The sequence below is a fragment of the Parastagonospora nodorum genome (assembly GCF_000146915.1).
Source record: "Parastagonospora nodorum SN15 chromosome Unknown scaffold_16, whole genome shotgun sequence".
NCBI classification, from domain to species: Eukaryota; Fungi; Ascomycota; class Dothideomycetes; order Pleosporales; family Phaeosphaeriaceae; genus Parastagonospora; species Parastagonospora nodorum.
In genome coordinates this window covers 87,807-105,432 of record NW_001884564.1, presented here as the reverse complement: position 1 = coordinate 105,432, position 17,626 = coordinate 87,807, and the positions used below count along the sequence as shown (strand labels likewise).

Below are 17,626 nucleotides of genomic sequence, written 5' to 3'. Positions count from 1 at the left end.
TCAGCCTCCAGAGTTTCAAGGCGTACGTCGAAGAATTCGGGCAACGAAGTCGGCTCCAACACCGAGAGTGTGGGACGCAAAGGCGACATTTGGGCCTTTGCATGCATTTTTTCCGAGGTGCTTACTTTTGCTTTGGGCCAAGCTTCCGCCGTGAGTGCATTCAGGAGTCAGAGGACTGGTCGGCATCAAAATGACTACTTCTACGAGTCCGTCACGTCACAACATCTGCGGCCAAACGACGACCACCATATGTATAAGGTGCGCGCGGAAGTTTTGGAGTGGCTAAGGAAGCTTGTATCTGATGACCAGTCCCCGAATAGGGGTATTGAGTGCTGCGTATCGACGATCTTGAAAATGCTTGTGACAGACGCATCACAGAGGCCAAAGGCAAAGCAGCTGGTTTTCATGATGAATCACGTCAAAACTCACATCAGCTCCGACGAAATGCCAGTCAACTCCCGAAACTGTCCGTTAAACGATCACATTGTGCCACCTAATATCCCAACGTCTCCAGAGACACCAGTGGAATTACCAGCATCTCCAGCCGATCCAGGGCCTGAAACACCGTCTATAAGGATAGATATAGCAACGATACCTTTGATACCAGTCTCAGGTCTTGTTGCCCTGCCCGAAAGTACGCAAACTACACATGACGGTGGAACGTATCAGCAGGTTTCACCAAAGAAGATTGTTTCCGGGCGAAGCTCACTCCGGGGGTCTCTCAAAGAAGAACCCCTGAGTGAGCCTCATAAAGTAATAGCCAATCCAAAAACACGAAGAAGTGCTGGGAGTATTAAACAATTTGCAATGCTAGACACACGTAAAGCCAAGGTGCACGACATCTCCTTATGTCCCTCTGGACTCCATGTGGCGCAGCTAAGATCCGTCCCGGGCTCGCAGACTAGAGAAGTTGTTGTGCACGACATTAATATAGCTCTTGGGAGATGTCAGCGCCTTCCGTGCGTTACCTTGGATCCGGATCAAAACTGGAAGCATCTCGTGCTCTCTGACGATAAGCTGGTTGTATGGGGCAATACGCAAGACGGCCAAAACATTGTAAGGGAGGTACTTTCTTTTCCATATTCTATCGCTAACAGATGGAAGGTATGTCTTAAAGATGGCGCAAATGAGCTGGTAACGTGGATCGCGTCAAGCTGTGCGCCCTTGTCGTCACTTTTAAGCATCAGTCTCTCGAAGAATGGGTGTCTGGCTTTCGTATGTGCCGAAAATGTGTACTACGTAAAGAAGGAGTAAGTGGTTTGCTATTCATATGTGCAACAGTGAATACTGATTGCGCCCAACACAGTGCGTATGCCAATTTGCAGCCGATTGCATTTAACCAGGAACACTCGTTTACCCATGCCTCATTCAACGATAATGGCACCCTGCTTTATGCTTGGGCTTTCAGCAGCCCTCATGATTGCTTGTATATTTGGCGCATTGATGAGAATTCTCAGGATATCGCCGTTCCAGCCGAGTCAGAAGGCTACTATCCGTCAGTAAGTTTCGATTGTCTCGATCCTCGCGTATGTAAAGGCTAAACTCCTATCAGAAGCGGCATGGCAGCCCAGAGGCAGCATTGATTCCATACGCCGTTCGTCCTGGCTGCATCGTGCATGCCAAAAGCGGTGAATTATTTCCAGCTCAGATGCGCAGCACGCAGTGCGACAGTTTTGAAGAGCTCCCGAAGCACATCTTTGAATGCCCGAAAGTGGCTTGCGCATGCATGTACGGCGATCGCTCTCTATTTATTGTCGAGAAAGGTACCTTGCATACGCGACTATGGAAACACCGCGTTGTTGGTGACTCAAACCTTGCTATCGAAAGAGGCGCAAAGAAACCTTTTGCAAAGTGGCCCTCGTTCTCAGGAACAGTCAAGGCAATACGAGTAAGACCGTGGCCTGACAGTAACGACCTTGCCATTGTTATGTGTACATCGCATGGGCAAGTTATGGCAATACCAGTAGAGAAATAGAGACGTAATTGAACGCGCGCCGAATGCGACCAAGGCATGAAACGTATAAATTGGATTTACGATAATCTCTAAAAATCAACGACTGATTTACACCCCAGTGTCGACCTCGAAGTGAAACCCACGGATCAACGTGTATGAGGAGGGTCTCTGAGTCGCCTACAAAACCATTTTCGGTTTGAAGGAGGCTGTGGTACTACCTTAAATGGTTCATTTCATGCGTGAACCTTTTCTCGCGGAGCATCGATTGATTCGGTAGATCGCCTCCCCCATAGGCTGAAAGGCTTTTTCTTCGACCTTGAATTCATGAAAAGGATGAGTACATATACAGCTCCAGTAAGGAAGATCAAAGGAAGCCAAGTGGCGATGAAGATCCAAAAGTTTGGTGAGATTACCAGCTTCCTAGTTTCGGTATCGAACAGGAAAAAGTTCATTCCAAACAGGGTCTACGAAGTGGTCAGAGAACCAGAATGCCACATAATTTGATATTTCTGTAAGAGTACGTACGGCGATGAAGCTTCCAGGCAAATACACAGCGGAGACGAGTGTGATTATCTTCACAGTTGCGCTGTCATCTACCGTGTCTTCTGTGAGATTTTTCAATTGTTCAGTCAGGCTCCGCAGCTCATTATCTATTTTTGCGGCTTCCATTTGGTTGTGCAACGTGAGGGTGTAGCCAATCTGGTTTATGTCAAACAATGCGTTGTATAATGGGCCAATCGTGACACTCACCAGGTCTATGAGGTTCTGCACCCGACCTTTTAGAACATCTGCACTTTCGATATATCCTTTCATCCTACATTCGGCCGACTCTAAACTTTGGAGTCGTTGTATTGCTGGCTGCGAGCATCTAGATAAACGTTGGATCAAGTCGAGATTGCCGGAACAGCAAGCATGCGTCGACAGGACGAGATCCATCGTGTTTCTCAGGCCCTGTACTCTTCTAAAGCTTGATTGAGGGTTTGCATCCTCGGGCTGCTCAACCATAGCTATGTTGTTCTCGTATGCAAATCTTTCGCCGACATATCGAAGATACCAGCGCCAATTTGCGAAGTACTGCGCAAACATCAAAGTGTGCAGCAGGAATGGATTTTCGCAGATTTTCGATCGCCCAATGGCATCTCCCTTCAATGCCGCGATAGCTTTGTCAATCAACGGTTGACGTACAGGATGCAGTAAGACCACAGTGTCTGCTGCTTCATGGGCGCTGTGTTGGTGAAACACACCGCTATGTCTCAATGACCATGGGTCTTGGCCACCACGGTGATTGTTATCAATGTATCGAATTTGATACGAAATATCGCAGTCACCAGTCTCCTTGATATCGATCGTCGAGTTATTGCTGCTTCTCTCCGCGAGATTCGGCTCCTGGCCAAATGATGCTACTACGTCTGCAAACTCTCGATGGATATTGTACGCCTCAAATAGTTCGACTAAGAGCTCATGCGTCACGTCCAGCGGGAATATAGTTTTACTGGAGTAGATCGAACTAGTTGCAATATTAAGAATAGTTTCAGGGTCTGACGACTTGACATACATGATGCGCAGCCTAATTTGGCCAGTCGCCCTACGCTTGAGGGCCGCTCGGACTTCGATCGGTGTCGAGCATAACGTAGAACAAAACGTTTCTTATCGGTCAGCAAAAGCCAATCTCCTGCCATGACCTCGTGCATACCTCTTCCGATTTCATCGATCCTAATCCTAACAGATGGTGCATCATCTTTCAACAACACTTTTACTTTCGACGAGTTCCAAGGCCAGGGTTCTGGATGAACAGTTGGCGATGTCATTGCGTGTTTGGCGAAACAGCTCAAAAGCGGTCGTAACACAGACGCGGTCCTTTAAGAGTCCAATAGAGCTTAGAAGAGATTGTACACCGGTGAAGACAGATGGTTAGTGTGTGCCAGCATTGCCACCGCACGAAGGCTGCATGCGCCTTCGATTGCCACCTGTCCAAGTAAGCGAACAGCCCCAAAGCCACGGCGGATGGAAAACCCAGCCGCACACGGCTGAATGACCTCGCAAATCACAATCAGGCTGATACACCAACAGTACACCCCTGTTTGTATCAGGATGAATATTGAATTACAGGTATTCTGATAGGGCATGCGATCGCAGAGCCCCATCTTTCCTGGCTTTGTATTCCCATCCAGATCTCTACTCTACGCATTCGCTTCAAGTTCTTCAATCAGATCTCTAGAAATAGGATTATTAGTGAACGATAGCGGTCATCTATGTTGATCAACTCACTGAATATCTTCCTGTACTCTGTAAGCCTTTATCGTACACTTCAAGTCAGGACCACATACTGCAGATACCATCTCCGGTGCAACGAATGTCCATCGATCGGCTATGTGCTACCTTTGTCAGTTGTGTTCCGTAAAACGTGTCGAGTTTTCGTACTTTGATGTCAAAGTCATAACTGTATCCGAATTTCTTCTTCAGAAAAGTCTCCAAGTCCCCGGACTGCACAATGTATCGCGTTTGAGCGGGCTCGATGACATTACGGACTGCAGGCATGGCTACGGTGGTTTGCAATAATTTCAGGAGATCGCCTTGCAGGGTAGCGACAATACTGGAGCACCCTCCTCATATAGCTTTCTGCCTTGCTTGGAGGCGCAGTCACATCATGAGGTCCTCCATAATCAGGCCGAGTATCATTGGACAATACCCGTTGGCGAGGCAATCTGAATCAGCCTCACTTGGCCAGATCCTTCTCAGCGGCTATGGCCTGCCGTTAGCAGGGTACAGCGTCCTTCCACTTATTTTCGAGGCCTCGACGCTTTGCACCCTCTTACTTAGAATTTCACAACCCCAAAATCATTAAATAATCTATAATTTGTGCAAGATGAAGGAGAACGCGACATCGTCGGATTTGAAGTAGATGCAATCAAATTATTGGGAGTTGCGAACGCTCTGGCTGACAATTTTCAGACAGAACCTCCAAGGATGGATGATTTTTGTACGCCGAAGCCTTCAGATCAATCTACATCAGACACAGTCTTTCTAGGCGACAAGGTTGAAGGTTCATAAAGTTTCTGACTGTAAGACAGTTCATCGTGATCACTTCGTTGATTGGTAGTGGCATCTTCAGTACCGGCGGCCCTGCCATCGAAGTCGCTGGACCTGGGGGAGCTCTGCTCGCACTCGTCATCGTGGGTGAGCAAGGCTCCATTGATACACCATCCTATTTTGCGCTTACGTTTTGCGTGCTCAGGAATTATCGCGATTTGTATGGCGGAAGGCTTGAGTGAGCTTACCCAGCTCTTTCCTGCCCCCAATGCCATTGTAGAATATGTGCGCGCATTCGTCGACAAGGACTATGCTTGGGTTGTAGGAATTGCGTACTGGCAAGTCTGCTAATAGCGCTCTAAAGAAAGAAACTAACCCTTGTAGGTTTACATATATATCAATCTTCGCTGGCCAAAATCTAATGGCGGCCAAGTTGTCTGAATATTGGGGATTAAAGCAAGTCTGGCAGATTGTACTCTTTTATTTTGCTACTCCGACCCTACTAGTCTGCATCAACCTTGTTGGTGTCGGGACGTTCGGTTGGGTAGAGGCTGTAAGTGGTATTCTCAAGATCATACTGGTTGTTGGATTGACCATCGTTCTCTACGTGATGGCTGCGCAAGGTGAGTCAACTGTTCAATTTCCAACGACCAAGTGACGATATCAAAACTGACATCCTAATTTTCTTCCAGAGGGAAATTGGTCGGGAAATGGACGTAAGTACCTCAAATGACTTAACCACTTGCGTGCTAACCGATACAGCTATCCAAGTAGGGTTTCAGCATAATTCTGATTATGCGACGAACGGGTTTCGCGCAGTCGCGTGAGTTGTTACTTATTATCTGCATTCAAATCCTAACAATGCATAAGGTATGTGATTCCCATGATAGCCTTCAGCTTTTTGGGCATCGAGAGTGTTGCGGTCACCGCGTTTGAAGCAAGATCGTCGAAATCGCTACGCCTGCCTTCTCAGTCAATCGCCTACGTCGCACTAGTCCTGTATTTCTTGTGTCTTCTGGGCCAGCTTCTGAACGTCTCTTGGGATAATAAACACCTTCCACAAATCTACGGCGGCATCGGAAACGATACCCAGGGAAGGGAAAAGCCTATGCCCGAGCCCGGATCGAGCAGCATGACCATCATAGCGCTATGGGCATGGGGAGCCATCGGACATAAGGCCCTGGCTGGCTTCCTGAATGGAGCAATGATATTCGCCGTCATGTCTGCAGGTAACACCTCCCTTTACATCGCATCTCGAACACTATACGGATTGGCGCGAGATGTGCCGAGAACAACTAGGTTGGGAAGGCTGGCAAACGGTTTCTCTCATGTGGTCCCAAGTACTGGCGTTCCAGCACGAGCATTACTTCTCTCGGCTTTCGCTTTCATCTGGCTACCTTTTGTCAGCCTGAAGAGTGGCTACGCCATACAATACGTCAGTCACGAGCTCAACGGAACTGCATGCTTCTAAGCTAATAAAACATTCACAGCTCATTGAGATCGTCCAGATCTCTTCCAGCATAAGCTGCCTCATTGTCTGGGCGTCATTATCTTTCGCATATCTCCGTTATTACCTATGGTATTACCTATCGCGTGAACTACATACATCATGTACTGACTTCGCCAGGCTCAAGAGTTGCAAGGAACACCTCATTGGCGACCGATTCGCGCAGTTCAAGCGTAATACGAGTGAATACAAGCCCTTCACAGTCCTCGCCTTTGCGCAACCGTTACCCGCAATTATCTCCATTGTTGGATGTCTCGTCGTCCTCGGATTCTGCAGCGCTACATGGTGGAGTTCGCCAGTCACGTTCGCGAAAGTCGCCATCGGATATACGGCTCCATTTTTTGTTGCCATTCTCTTCATCCTATTCAAAATCGTCAATCGCCGGCTGTGGGTGAGGACTGGCACGAATTGGGCCGACTTTAGCCAAGCACTGCAGACACTGAAATGGTATAAGAATGATGAGATAGATCCGGAGCATGAATTGCAAGAAGTTACGGGGACGCGTTCGCCTCCGATCATGCCGTAGGACGAGGCATTGTGTGTGAGAGGTGAGGGAGTCACAGGGGATATTCAGCGGCTTGAGCAGGCGTGACAGCGACATGTAACTGAACCAGCAGTGAAATTCTGGTAGTTATTACGTGACATGCAACTGCATGTCACTTCGTACTGTGAAAATACAGCTACTCTACAGCTGTGACTCTAAGACTGTGAAGGATATTAAGATCGTGAAAAACACCTCCTATTATCGCAATGGCTTCTCTTCATCGCCAACACAGATAGTAATAATCTTGTCTTACTGGTATGTACCTAAACATCTACATTCAGAAAATGTGCATTACATGGATTTATCCGACCCCCTCTTCCTTTCTAAACCACAACTCTTGTACTGAGAGAGAAGAACCTTGTGGATCACTGCGGCCTGGTATGCAAGTACAATTATGTCCCTACTACCGAGTCAAAGAAGCCTGGCGACCCCGAAGATCACACGCAAGAGCTGAGACTCGACGACCACGTGGCTGAGATATGTTGTGGACAGGAGATAGGATGTACAAAGAGGTACATATTATAAAGAGAAGGGGAGGGAGGAATTATCAGATAATGGTCTTAGGAAGAGCAGCGTGGAGAGAAGGAATTAAGAACATAGGGCTAGGAAGGCTAAGAAATAAGGCAGTATATCTAGCAAATAAATTACTGCTAGCTATAAGGGCCTAGGTAGTGACACGTGCTTCGAGTTAAGAGAATAGTCATACTAGTGAAGTACCAAAATGAGGGCGTTGTGGAGAGAATTGCCGTTAGAACGATGCATTGCGATTCTCAGATTAGAGCTTAGTCAGTGACGAGAGTAGTGCAGCTAGGCTGACTCTAACCCAACTTTTGTCTGTCCTAGTTCCCCAACTATCTCGCCATCCTATGCGATTGCCCTACACCCCTTCTTATGCCCCTTCCAATCCACCTTCTGACACTCCTGCCCGCAGTACTTCACTGCTCTACACCTCGCGCAACTCTTATCGGCCCTGTCCCTTCCACAATTCTCGCACTGCCCCTCTTGCCTACCCCGTCTTCCCTCTTTCACCGCCGCCGCCATACCGGGTATACGTTTCGCCATCATATCCACCAACATTCTAACATTCATCCCATCATTATCCTTCCCATCAATATCGCCACCATGCCTAAGAAACCACTTCAACATAGCCACATTCCTGCTCGTATCGCCCGCCAAATCCGCCTGCGCGATCTCGCTCGCCGCAGTACCGCCGAAACGGTTCTTTTGATTGACGGACCCCCCAGCGTCAAACAGGATCTGCGCGAAGTCCGGCTCAGAGAAGGGCTTACACGAAATACTCCAGTACAGTGCACTCGAGCCCGTGACGTCCGTGCCGTCGACAGGCACACCCAATTCTTCGACGAGATACCGCGTGAGATCGAGCAATGGCTGCTTATCCCCAGGCGTGTGATGCACCGCTAGCAAAACGACGTTTAAGATTGGAATTTGGGTTGCGCCCCATCGCGCGGCGTAGACTTCCTTTACGACAGCATCTTTCCCCTTTTCGGCACTTTGGCCATCCAGATGGATCTTCACGGCATCGTCTTGGCCTTGGAAGGTTGCGAGGAGCGCAGTACCGAGGGAGTCCGAAAGGTCGCGGGCGGGAACGAGCGGGTTTTGAGATGCCCAGCCGCGGAGTTCCATAGCATCCATGCCTTTGAGCTGGTCTTTTGAATTTTGCAAATCCGCGAGAGATCTTTGAGTTTGTCAGGAGTATGCACGGGATACGGTTAGGGTGATGGTGTGTACCGATTTGATCGCGGAGCCATGTTGTTCAACATATTCATGAATTGGTTCGCCATGGCTGAAAGAGAGATGGCCCAATTTCGGAGCAACTGGAATTCTATTGATATTTGAGGTGATGTGGGCATGTGGGGGAGGAGGCCATGAGGTTGTCTTCATTCTAGTGTTATCGATAACACATGCGACGCGTCGCGTCAGATCAGCGTTTTCAGTGTCTGTCTCACTACGAACTCTTGCCTTCAACTTTATATCAGATGCAGATTGATGCGATGATGCCTGTGGATACTAAAGTAAGAGCATACGCATTTTGCAGGCCGTTGGGTCGCTCTTTACAAACATTAGAACTAAAAGCCGGCCTAAGCTAACATTAACGGCGTGTGATACCCGAACAAGGTTAGAAATAAGGTAACATACATTTCCTCGATCCCGAACGCATCCCTGACTAGCCTCAGTGTTAGATTCGGCCTTCTTCCGATCCTATCGAGCGATTTTCCAGATGACTTAAATCAACGCGAATGATTGCACGATACTTCCGACACTTGGTTGAGTGACACTAGAAGCTCTGGAGAGTGGCGGTCTCCGCTGTTTTTGGTACTACGATACAGAATCGAGTTGGTTTCCGTACCGCGCAGGGCGTGTTTGACTACTTAAACACCATTAAATGTTAGTAAGCAATGTTTCATTGTGATCTTTTAAGGTGGCTTAGCAGATATTAGACCTTGATGTATGTTAATACTTAAAATTATGTCCAACGACATCTACGATGATAAGCTACCTCAGCCACAGTGGCTGAAAATGAGCCTTGGTATTTATTTAGGTCTGTCAAAGAGAAGCTCTTTACACTAGCATCGATGCTGAGGAGCTGCACGCATTCGTCATTCTAATTATACAGATTAGCAGCCTATCGCATCGAGGTTATGCTTATACTAGCTCTCGTGCTACCCCTCGTGCCTATTCTCTTATATTCTGTTGAAGTTTGACACAATCTTAAGGTCTGAAAAGGTCTATTATCAATTAGCCTCGTTAAAGAGATGTAAACGTATTAGGTCTTGAGATATATCATCAGTTAGTATCATTGTATGATGCTTGCCGAGCTATATCAGCAGCCCCTGACCGGGTGCCACAGTTTGTTGCTAGGAGGTAGTGACACCGAGATAACACAAAGGCCACAGAGGCACAAACATGCCGTGACACGTCTTGCAGCTTTTGTCACCTGCCTCTCCGGCAGAATCCAAGGTATGCGTGCTATCAGTCTCGCTGCTTGCGTGTTCTATTTTGGCTTCGAGCCAGGACATCTGTTTTTGGACCCATGCAGAATGCCTTTATCATCAACACCTCAAGATATATTCGAACCGTCCTCTTACTATGAGCTTTGTGCAGACTGTGAGCAGCTTCTTCTCATGGAACATGGTGATTCCTATCCACACCATGACGAAAAAACCCTGGAGCGGTCGGCGGCTAAAGGGTGTCTTCTGTGCCGACTCTTCTATCGAGTGTTTTGTGTAGAGGCACCACGCTACCCAGGTCGAGCGGTCAGACTATATTTCGAACTGAGGGAGGGAGGCATTCTCCAAACCAATGGGCAGAATGGAAGGAGAATGCGGGTGATGAATGTTACCGACTTCAACCATGCTAATCAAGTATTCGAACTCTTCGACGAATGTAAGTATTGCGCCAACTGTTCCTCCGCACAGGATAGTAGAGACGTAGCTGACTAATGATCAGCTACCGAGCTCTCCATATTTCGCCGCGTCCAGACATTGCCAAACACGAAGGAAGGATTCAGATGGATGAAGGAATGGCTGGACAACTGCGTTTCGCGTCATGATATGTGTGCCACGAAGCACAGCAGATTGATACCCACGAGGCTAATCGCTCTTAATGGAGTGCTTCGCATCGTCACTCCGAAATCTACAAGTATTGTTGGATCTTACGCAGCCTTAAGTCATTGTTGGGGCAAAACACCTAGCATGAAAGCAAACACTGGTAACATAAAATCATTACATCGCATCATTCCGTGGCACGAGCTCCCACAAAGCTTCAAGGACGCAGTAGAAGTCACAAGGCGGCTTTCAATCGACTACCTGTGGATCGATGCCTTATGTATCCTCCAGGACAGCAGGGCCGACTGGAAATCTGAAGCTAGCAGAATGGGCGACTACTACCAAAACGCGCATTTGACCATATCTGCTTTGGACGCACCGGATGGGCACTCGGGCTTCCTTCAATCAGCTCGAAGTTTGTCCACAGTACAGCTCAGGGATGGATCCTGCTGGCGTTTGCGCGGGCCGACTTGGGATCAGGCCATGCAAGCCTCACCACTAGCCCGTCGGGGGTGGGTGTTTCAGGAGAGGATACAGTCTAAGAGGATCATTCACTTTGCCAAGAACGAGCTGTTGTGGGAGTGTATGACATGTCGCGCTGAAGAAGGCCGCGTAGGTTACCACGACGCAAGCAAAATCAAAACATCTTTAGCGGGACATATTCCATTCCACGCCAGCGCAGCTGAGCTACGGCAGTGGTACGGGATTGTAGGACAGTATTCGAGTCTGAATTTAACTTTCGATGAGGACATCTTTGCTGCAATCTCTGGAATAGCTCAAGAATTTCAAAAGGCAACCGGCTTGACGTACGTTGGTGGAATCTGGCTAGAGCACTTTCCGTATGGGTTGCTTTGGTATTGCGATGAGGTCAGAATTGACGGCATCTCTCTAGTCGCTCCTTCTTGGTCGTGGGCAAGCAGAAGGGGTCCAATCAAAATGATATACACCCTGCCAACCACCACGCCAGGGAAGTCCCACGTGGCTATGGCTACTCATGAAGGAGACCACGATAATATCAACGTCCAGGCAAATCTTCTCGATATCCAGTATGAACCAGACTACGACCCACTTCGACCCTGTCGAAATATCCGCATGCGCGTGGAAGCATACTGTACAATGACCCATTGTCTTCGAAGTTGTGACAGCAGACCGCCGTATACCAACCCAGACTTGCGACGTGAGCTAGATATATATGACCAATCGCATCGACAGATCGGTACTGGTCACTTGGATTACGACATGCAGCTTGAAGATGATTCGAAGGAGTGCATGGCCATCATCTTGATGCAACAAGATATTGGAGATCGTGATGATCTCCCTTGGTGGACAAGGGAACATGTAGATGATGATGCTAAGATCATGTACTTCATGCTCGTTGAAAAGGTCCTTGTCAATGGAATGGCAGTATACAAGCGTATTGGCATTGGTCAGACTGTGGATGCTGTAAACCGTAGAGTCTTCGACACGCGGTGGGTACAAGATATCAAAAAAGATGAATTCATTCTTTGACCAAGCATAGCTTATCAACGTCAATCACTCTGGGTTGTGTTGGACAAATTTTGGAATGAGGTTGATCTTCCTGCAAGCCTGGCTGATCGCATAGGCTGTTGTGACTCTTGATACATCCCACGAAGGATCTCAACATGTGTGTATGGTCGAGAAGCAAACCAAGCGACAGTTGCAAATTTTTAAGCGATAGCAATGTGGCATAATGACAATATGCTTACCATGGAGTTCGTCCAATAGCTAGCATCTGAGGCGTCGTGCCCTCGTGCACGCCACCAAGTTCTGCAGGAATTCGTGCACGCTATCAACATATCATCAAAGCACAGCTGTCCTATCACACATTAACATGTATATACTCGATAGATTACAAGTACGCAAGGAAGTGTTGCAAAAATCCCAAAGTTAGACAAGCTTCTCGATTGTGTTCAGAGCTCTTAGACACGGCAGCTACGTTCCTGCATCTTACACATCTCCAAAAGAAACTTCGTTAGAGAATTACTTCATATTAGAGTATAGGTATGCTACGGGAGGTTCTCAATACTAGCGCGAATAAGTTCAGATGTATATCAAGACACCTACTACACTGCTATAACTCTAGGATATGCATTCCTATCTATCGCATAAACTTTATCTCCTCTTCCTCTTTCTTCTTATAACTCATCTTTGTCTCTCCTTGCGATACCTTTCCCTATTATCACAGCTATATTATTCCTATACTTACTTACTATCAAGGATCCTCACTGCATCGCATAGTCTGCATTACTAATACTTGCCTCTACATCTCTTTATCTACTAGCATCTCAGTAATGTAGGTGTAATAATAATAGAACATCAAACATCTTCACGCTATTGTATCAACCCCTCAGGAATCGTACAACAAAGTCAACATCACACACACTATATCGAAGCATCATGTAGACTCAGACTCAACGGCAATATTACAAATTCTTGCTACAACTACAGACTATACATTTTCGCCATCCAATCCCAGCTTAGCTTACACGTAAGAGAAACAGCAGTTGTGCGAACAAGAATCTCAGGTATCCAACACGAGGTATCAAAGGTAGCCAGCCCATGGGGCATAAAACAAGCAGTCGTAAATCATGGCGATCGTAAAGTGTAGGATCGATGCAAGGAAATGTGGGTGCGTGGGCAATTAGAGGGATGTATATGTGCGGCCAGCGTATGCACAAGGGTTGACAAAAGAGAGGGAGAGGTATGATGGGATTATGAGGTCGCCTGTGGCATTTGTGTCTGGGTCGGTGTCGGCGTCGGCGGCTGTATCTGCGGCGAGGGGATACCTTTCACAGGCGTCTGAGCGGGACCTGTCGGTGAACCAAATTGCACTGCGCGCTTCTGCTGGGCGTCTTTGCGCCGGATGAGCAGGCTCTTGAAGGAGCCGAGCCATTTTGCCAGAGTGTCTTCGTCGGGCGCGCAGAAGCGGAAGTTCTTCTCTTCGGCGATGACTTGCATGCAGTACTGCTTGCTGCGGGACACGGGGTCAATATCAACGGCGTCGATGATGCTCGAGAAGGGGATTATGTGGGTTGCGGAGTACTCTTCGTCGGACTTGTAAAGGGCAAGTCCCTTGGGTCGCAGGACTACCCAGACCTTCTTCCACTGGCGCACGCCGCGTTTTGATTTGAGGGCATACAGCCAGCCGTGGTATACGACACGCTCGTCGTCTGGCGTGGCGCCGATGTTGCTCTGCTGGCTGACGTTGCGGTTCAGCTGGGGCTTCCTGCGCGGCAACGAGGTGGTCGAGGTAAGACCGCCGGTATCCGAGAAGTCGAAGTCGGAGACGGAGGCGCGCTCGTTGCCAGGAGTAGTTGAGCGTCTGCGATTCCCGGCGCGCGCTGTGCATGGCTTCTCGGGCAATGGAGCTGGACGGCCTCGGCTCGGCCTCGGAGGAGCTGGACATGATGTTGGGGCTCACGACGTCTCTCTTGGCGCGGTCGAAGCCGGTGAAGGTCTTCTTGCCTGTCGGGCTCACGAGCGTCATCTCGCCCTCCTCCTCGTCTATGCGCGCCTCGGCTCGAATGAGGTCAACCCATTGCTGAGCCTCCTTGTCGCTCGCTGCGCCGAGGTGGTAGTTGCGGGCGGGCGAGAAGATGCCAAAGACGTGGTCCATCTTCTTCTTCGAGTCCCGCTGGCGCGCCACGGCGGTGATCTCGGCGAGATTGATCTGGTGGCGCAGCTTCGTCTCGTTCTTGTCCCTGTATATCGAGAGGCAGTTGGGGCGCAGGACAATGTAGACGGGCTTCCAGGACTGCAGCTGTTAGCACGCACAGGTGCCCTTGCGTGGACCCTGCATACTCACTCTGGTCTTGCGCGTGCGCTTCACCACGTTCCCGGCCTTGATGATGCGGTCGAACTCGAAGCAGCCGTTCTGGCTGACAGGCGACATGACGCCCATGGCCGCACTCGCCGCCTTGATGCTGTCGAATTGGGGCTGCGCGGGCGCATCCAGCTTCATGCCAGCTGAGCGGATGTTGAGCGGTGTGGCAGGTGCTGGCGGCTGCGCGCCTTCCCCCGTGGTGGCCATGCTTGCCAATTACATCCAGCGTGGTGTTGTGTGTGCGAGCGAAGGGTGTTGGGGGCGCAATGATGAACGAGTGTTGGTATATCAGCTGCTGTTATGGGAGATCGACGGCGCGGCAGGAGCGAGCGACAGGGGGACAGGGGAACGCATGGGCCACAACGGCGTCGTCGAGGGCAAGCGCGGGGGAGCTTATTCATTACATGTCGCAGGTTTCCACGTCCAGAGGGCAAACTCAAATCTGGACTCCTGGCGCTACAGGCGTTGGAGCCTCAGGCCGGTTGCAGTGGGTGCAGGTGGTGGCCTGGCTATGATTCAGTATGATTCAGTGTGACATCTGGATGCAGGCTGGATGCACGCTCGATGCAGGCGCGCTACTGACGTCGAGTGACATCGGTGACGCGGGACTTTTTCTCTGCACCCAAATGGTAGCGGGGTCCATGTCGACCATTCGCAGTCCGACAGTCTCAGACAATTCCCTCCGCAACCACTCGACGCGTATATATTTGTCGCAGGCACGAGCCCGCCCAACTCTCCATTCCTCGCCCGCGGTCCTTTGATTGACGTTGAAACACGCCCTCGGCGACTCACAGCGTTGCCTCGACATACCACCCCTCGACACCACCGTCGCGACTGCCAAGTCTGAAACCGCGCATACGCACCCTCACGCGACATGCCTGTGGTCCCGCCAGAGAAGCTGATTCAGCTTCAGCAATCAGCTGACAATGTGCGCAACATTTGCATCATGGCCCACGTCGTGAGTATGCGCCGCCACCAAACCACCCAACACGTTGCTGAACCGGGCAGGACCATGGCAAAACCTCCCTCACCGACGCCCTCATTGCCACCAACGGCATCATATCGCCCAAGCTCGCCGGCAAGATCCGCTACCTAGACTCGCGCCCGGACGAGCAGTTACGCGGCATCACCATGGAGTCGTCTGCCATATCGCTCTTCTTCTCGCTGTTGCGCCGGTCAGCACCCGATGCACAGCCCGAGCAGAAGGAGTTCTTGATCAATGTCATAGACTCGCCAGGTCACATAGACTTCAGCTACGAGGTCTCCACAGCATCACGTCTCTGCGATGGCGCTATCGTGCTCGTGGACGCCGTAGAGGGCGTGTGTAGTCAGACTGTCACTGTGCTGCGACAGACGTGGATCGAGAAGCTGAAGCCCCTGCTCGTCATTAACAAAATGGACAGACTAATCACAGAGCTGAAGATGAGCCCAGGCGAAGCACATACACATCTGAACAAGCTTGTCGAACAGGTAAATGCCGTCATGGGTAGCTTCTACCAGGGCGAGCGCATGGAAGACGACTTGCGCTGGCGGGAGAAGATGGAGGAACGACTCAATGCCGTAGCAACTGAGAAGACTGACACCAGGTCCTCGTCCATACTAGAAAACGGCGACGGCATAGACACCACAAACACCCCCGCCGAGTACGAGGAGAAGGACGACGAAGACATTTACTTTGCGCCCGAGAAGAACAACGTCATCTTTGGCAGTGCCATCGATGGTTGGGCCTTCACAGTGAGGCAGTTCGCGAGCCTCTATGAGCGCAAGCTAGGCATCAAGCGTTCTGTCCTCGAAAAGGTACTGTGGGGCGACTACTACTTAGATCCCAAGACCAAGCGCGTACTCGGCTCGAAACATCTCAAGGGCCGTCACCTCAAGCCCATGTTCGTCCAACTTGTATTGGAGAACATCTGGGCCATATACGATGCTACTACGGGAGGTAACAATGGCAAGGGGTGCGTGGATTTCCTTTCTCTTGCGATTCCCATCTTCGGCCTTGCGCTGTACATACCTCTTCAATATACTCATACGTGCTGAACAGAGATGCCACCATGGTCGAGAAGATCACAAAGTCCCTGAATCTCAATCTCCCAGCACATGTTCTTCGTTCCCGAGACCCCCGCGCCGTCCTGACGGCCCTCTTCGCAGCTTGGCTGCCTTTGTCAACCGCACTGCTGGTGTCGGTCACCGAGTATCTGCCTCCTCCATCAAAAGCTCAAGCGGAGAGAATGCCGGAAATCATCGATAGCTCTCCCGGTGCAGACTACGTTGCTCCAGAGGTTCGCGATGCAATGACCAAATTTGAGACGTCGAAAGATGCTCCAGTTGTCGCTTACGTCAGCAAAATGATCTCTGTTCCTGAGAGCGAGATGCCACACAACAAGCGAAGAGGCGGTGCACTTACAGCGGAGGAAGCCCGAGAGTTGGGCCGGAAGAAGCGAGCGGAGATTGCGAAACAACAAGCAGCTGCGAGTGGCGAGCCCGATGTTGGCAGTGTTACCGAAGCTTTGAGCTCGGCGGCCATCAGCGAGACTGAGACGCCCGAGGAAGTGACTCCAGAAGCCAACGAGGACGCAGAACATCTCATTGGCTTTGCGCGTATCTTCTCAGGCACTCTTAGTGTTGGAGACGAGGTTTATGTTCTCGGGCCAAAATTCACACCTGCTAATCCCCATGCTGCGCCAGAGCCGCAGAAAGTCAAGGTCACTGCATTGTACCTCATGATGGGTCGTGGTCTTGAGCCCTTGACCACAGTACCCGCCGGTGTTGTCTTCGGAATTGGTGGTCTTGAGGGTCATGTCCTCAAGTCCGGCACGCTTTGCTCGCAATTACCTGGCTCGGTCAATCTTGCTGGTGTGCAGATGGGTACCCAGCCTATTGTCCGAGTTGCGCTTGAGCCAGAGAACCCGTATGACCTTGACAAGATGATCAAGGGCTTGAAGCTGCTGGTACAAAGCGATCCGTGTGCTGAGTATGAACAGCTGCCAAACGGAGAGCACGTCATTCTCACGGCAGGCGAGCTGCATCTAGAGCGATGTCTGAAAGATCTCCGTGAGCGCTTCGCGAAGTGCGAAGTTCAGGCTGGTGAGCCTATCGTGCCATACCGTGAAACGATCATCTCCGCGGCGGAGATGAACCCACCGAAGGACCCAAACCTACGTCGAGTACTGTCATTTGGTGA

General features: G+C 50.0%; 10 protein-coding genes across 10 annotated transcripts in view; 5 read left to right on the top strand and 5 right to left on the bottom strand.

Moving 5' to 3' along the window:
* Positions 1 to 190: 190 nt before the first annotated feature.
* On the top strand, positions 191 to 1,975 carry SNOG_09967 (hypothetical protein; the record flags this gene model as incomplete). Its single annotated transcript, XM_001800199.1, has 6 exons — positions 191 to 251; positions 368 to 634; positions 935 to 1,056; positions 1,105 to 1,250; positions 1,307 to 1,499; positions 1,553 to 1,975. 6 exons carry the CDS (start codon positions 191 to 193, stop codon positions 1,973 to 1,975), a joined length of 1,212 nt encoding a protein of 403 aa, XP_001800251.1.
* A 212-nt stretch (positions 1,976 to 2,187) lies between these two features.
* Positions 2,188 to 3,762, bottom strand: SNOG_09966 (hypothetical protein; the record flags this gene model as incomplete). The annotated part of the gene is made up of 5 exons (XM_001800198.1): positions 2,188 to 2,418; positions 2,480 to 2,653; positions 2,705 to 3,461; positions 3,510 to 3,561; positions 3,648 to 3,762. The coding sequence occupies 5 exons, from the start codon at positions 3,760 to 3,762 to the stop codon at positions 2,188 to 2,190; spliced, it is 1,329 nt and encodes a 442-aa protein (XP_001800250.1).
* Positions 3,763 to 4,218: 456 nt separating this feature from the next.
* On the bottom strand, positions 4,219 to 4,492 carry SNOG_09965 (hypothetical protein; the record flags this gene model as incomplete). The annotated part of the gene is made up of 3 exons (XM_001800197.1): positions 4,219 to 4,233; positions 4,282 to 4,329; positions 4,376 to 4,492. 3 exons carry the CDS (start codon positions 4,490 to 4,492, stop codon positions 4,219 to 4,221), a joined length of 180 nt encoding a protein of 59 aa, XP_001800249.1.
* Positions 4,493 to 4,601: 109 nt separating this feature from the next.
* On the top strand, positions 4,602 to 5,226 carry SNOG_09964 (hypothetical protein; the record flags this gene model as incomplete). The annotated part of the gene is made up of 3 exons (XM_001800196.1): positions 4,602 to 4,708; positions 4,907 to 4,934; positions 5,026 to 5,226. The coding sequence occupies 3 exons, from the start codon at positions 4,602 to 4,604 to the stop codon at positions 5,224 to 5,226; spliced, it is 336 nt and encodes a 111-aa protein (XP_001800248.1).
* Positions 5,227 to 5,594: 368 nt separating this feature from the next.
* Positions 5,595 to 7,017, top strand: SNOG_09963 (hypothetical protein; the record flags this gene model as incomplete). Its single annotated transcript, XM_001800195.1, has 6 exons — positions 5,595 to 5,607; positions 5,677 to 5,700; positions 5,747 to 5,807; positions 5,855 to 6,419; positions 6,475 to 6,563; positions 6,612 to 7,017. The coding sequence occupies 6 exons, from the start codon at positions 5,595 to 5,597 to the stop codon at positions 7,015 to 7,017; spliced, it is 1,158 nt and encodes a 385-aa protein (XP_001800247.1).
* A 768-nt stretch (positions 7,018 to 7,785) lies between these two features.
* SNOG_09962 (hypothetical protein) lies at positions 7,786 to 9,117 on the bottom strand (the record flags this gene model as incomplete). The annotated part of the gene is made up of 2 exons (XM_001800194.1): positions 7,786 to 8,702; positions 9,081 to 9,117. The coding sequence occupies 2 exons, from the start codon at positions 9,115 to 9,117 to the stop codon at positions 7,900 to 7,902; spliced, it is 840 nt and encodes a 279-aa protein (XP_001800246.1). The 3' UTR covers positions 7,786 to 7,899.
* Positions 9,118 to 10,094: 977 nt separating this feature from the next.
* Positions 10,095 to 12,110, top strand: SNOG_09961 (hypothetical protein; the record flags this gene model as incomplete). The annotated part of the gene is made up of 3 exons (XM_001800193.1): positions 10,095 to 10,161; positions 10,303 to 10,440; positions 10,504 to 12,110. The coding sequence occupies 3 exons, from the start codon at positions 10,095 to 10,097 to the stop codon at positions 12,108 to 12,110; spliced, it is 1,812 nt and encodes a 603-aa protein (XP_001800245.1).
* A 1,153-nt stretch (positions 12,111 to 13,263) lies between these two features.
* Positions 13,264 to 14,652, bottom strand: SNOG_09960 (hypothetical protein; the record flags this gene model as incomplete). The annotated part of the gene is given in 4 exon segments (XM_001800192.1): positions 13,264 to 13,391; positions 13,409 to 13,973; positions 14,044 to 14,382; positions 14,428 to 14,652. The coding sequence occupies 4 exon segments, from the start codon at positions 14,650 to 14,652 to the stop codon at positions 13,264 to 13,266; spliced, it is 1,257 nt and encodes a 418-aa protein (XP_001800244.1).
* A 229-nt stretch (positions 14,653 to 14,881) lies between these two features.
* On the bottom strand, positions 14,882 to 15,088 carry SNOG_09959 (hypothetical protein; the record flags this gene model as incomplete). The annotated part of the gene is made up of 2 exons (XM_001800191.1): positions 14,882 to 14,950; positions 15,029 to 15,088. The coding sequence occupies 2 exons, from the start codon at positions 15,086 to 15,088 to the stop codon at positions 14,882 to 14,884; spliced, it is 129 nt and encodes a 42-aa protein (XP_001800243.1).
* A 231-nt stretch (positions 15,089 to 15,319) lies between these two features.
* Positions 15,320 to 17,626, top strand: part of SNOG_09958 (hypothetical protein) — a gene marked incomplete at both ends in the record, with an annotated part of 3,447 nt that continues 1,140 nt past the window's right edge. The window contains 3 exons of the mRNA XM_001800190.1: positions 15,320 to 15,403; positions 15,454 to 16,400; positions 16,487 to 17,622. Coding sequence (XP_001800242.1) covers positions 15,320 to 15,403; positions 15,454 to 16,400; positions 16,487 to 17,622 — 2,167 coding nt within the window. The remainder of the gene's footprint in view (positions 15,404 to 15,453; positions 16,401 to 16,486; positions 17,623 to 17,626) is intronic.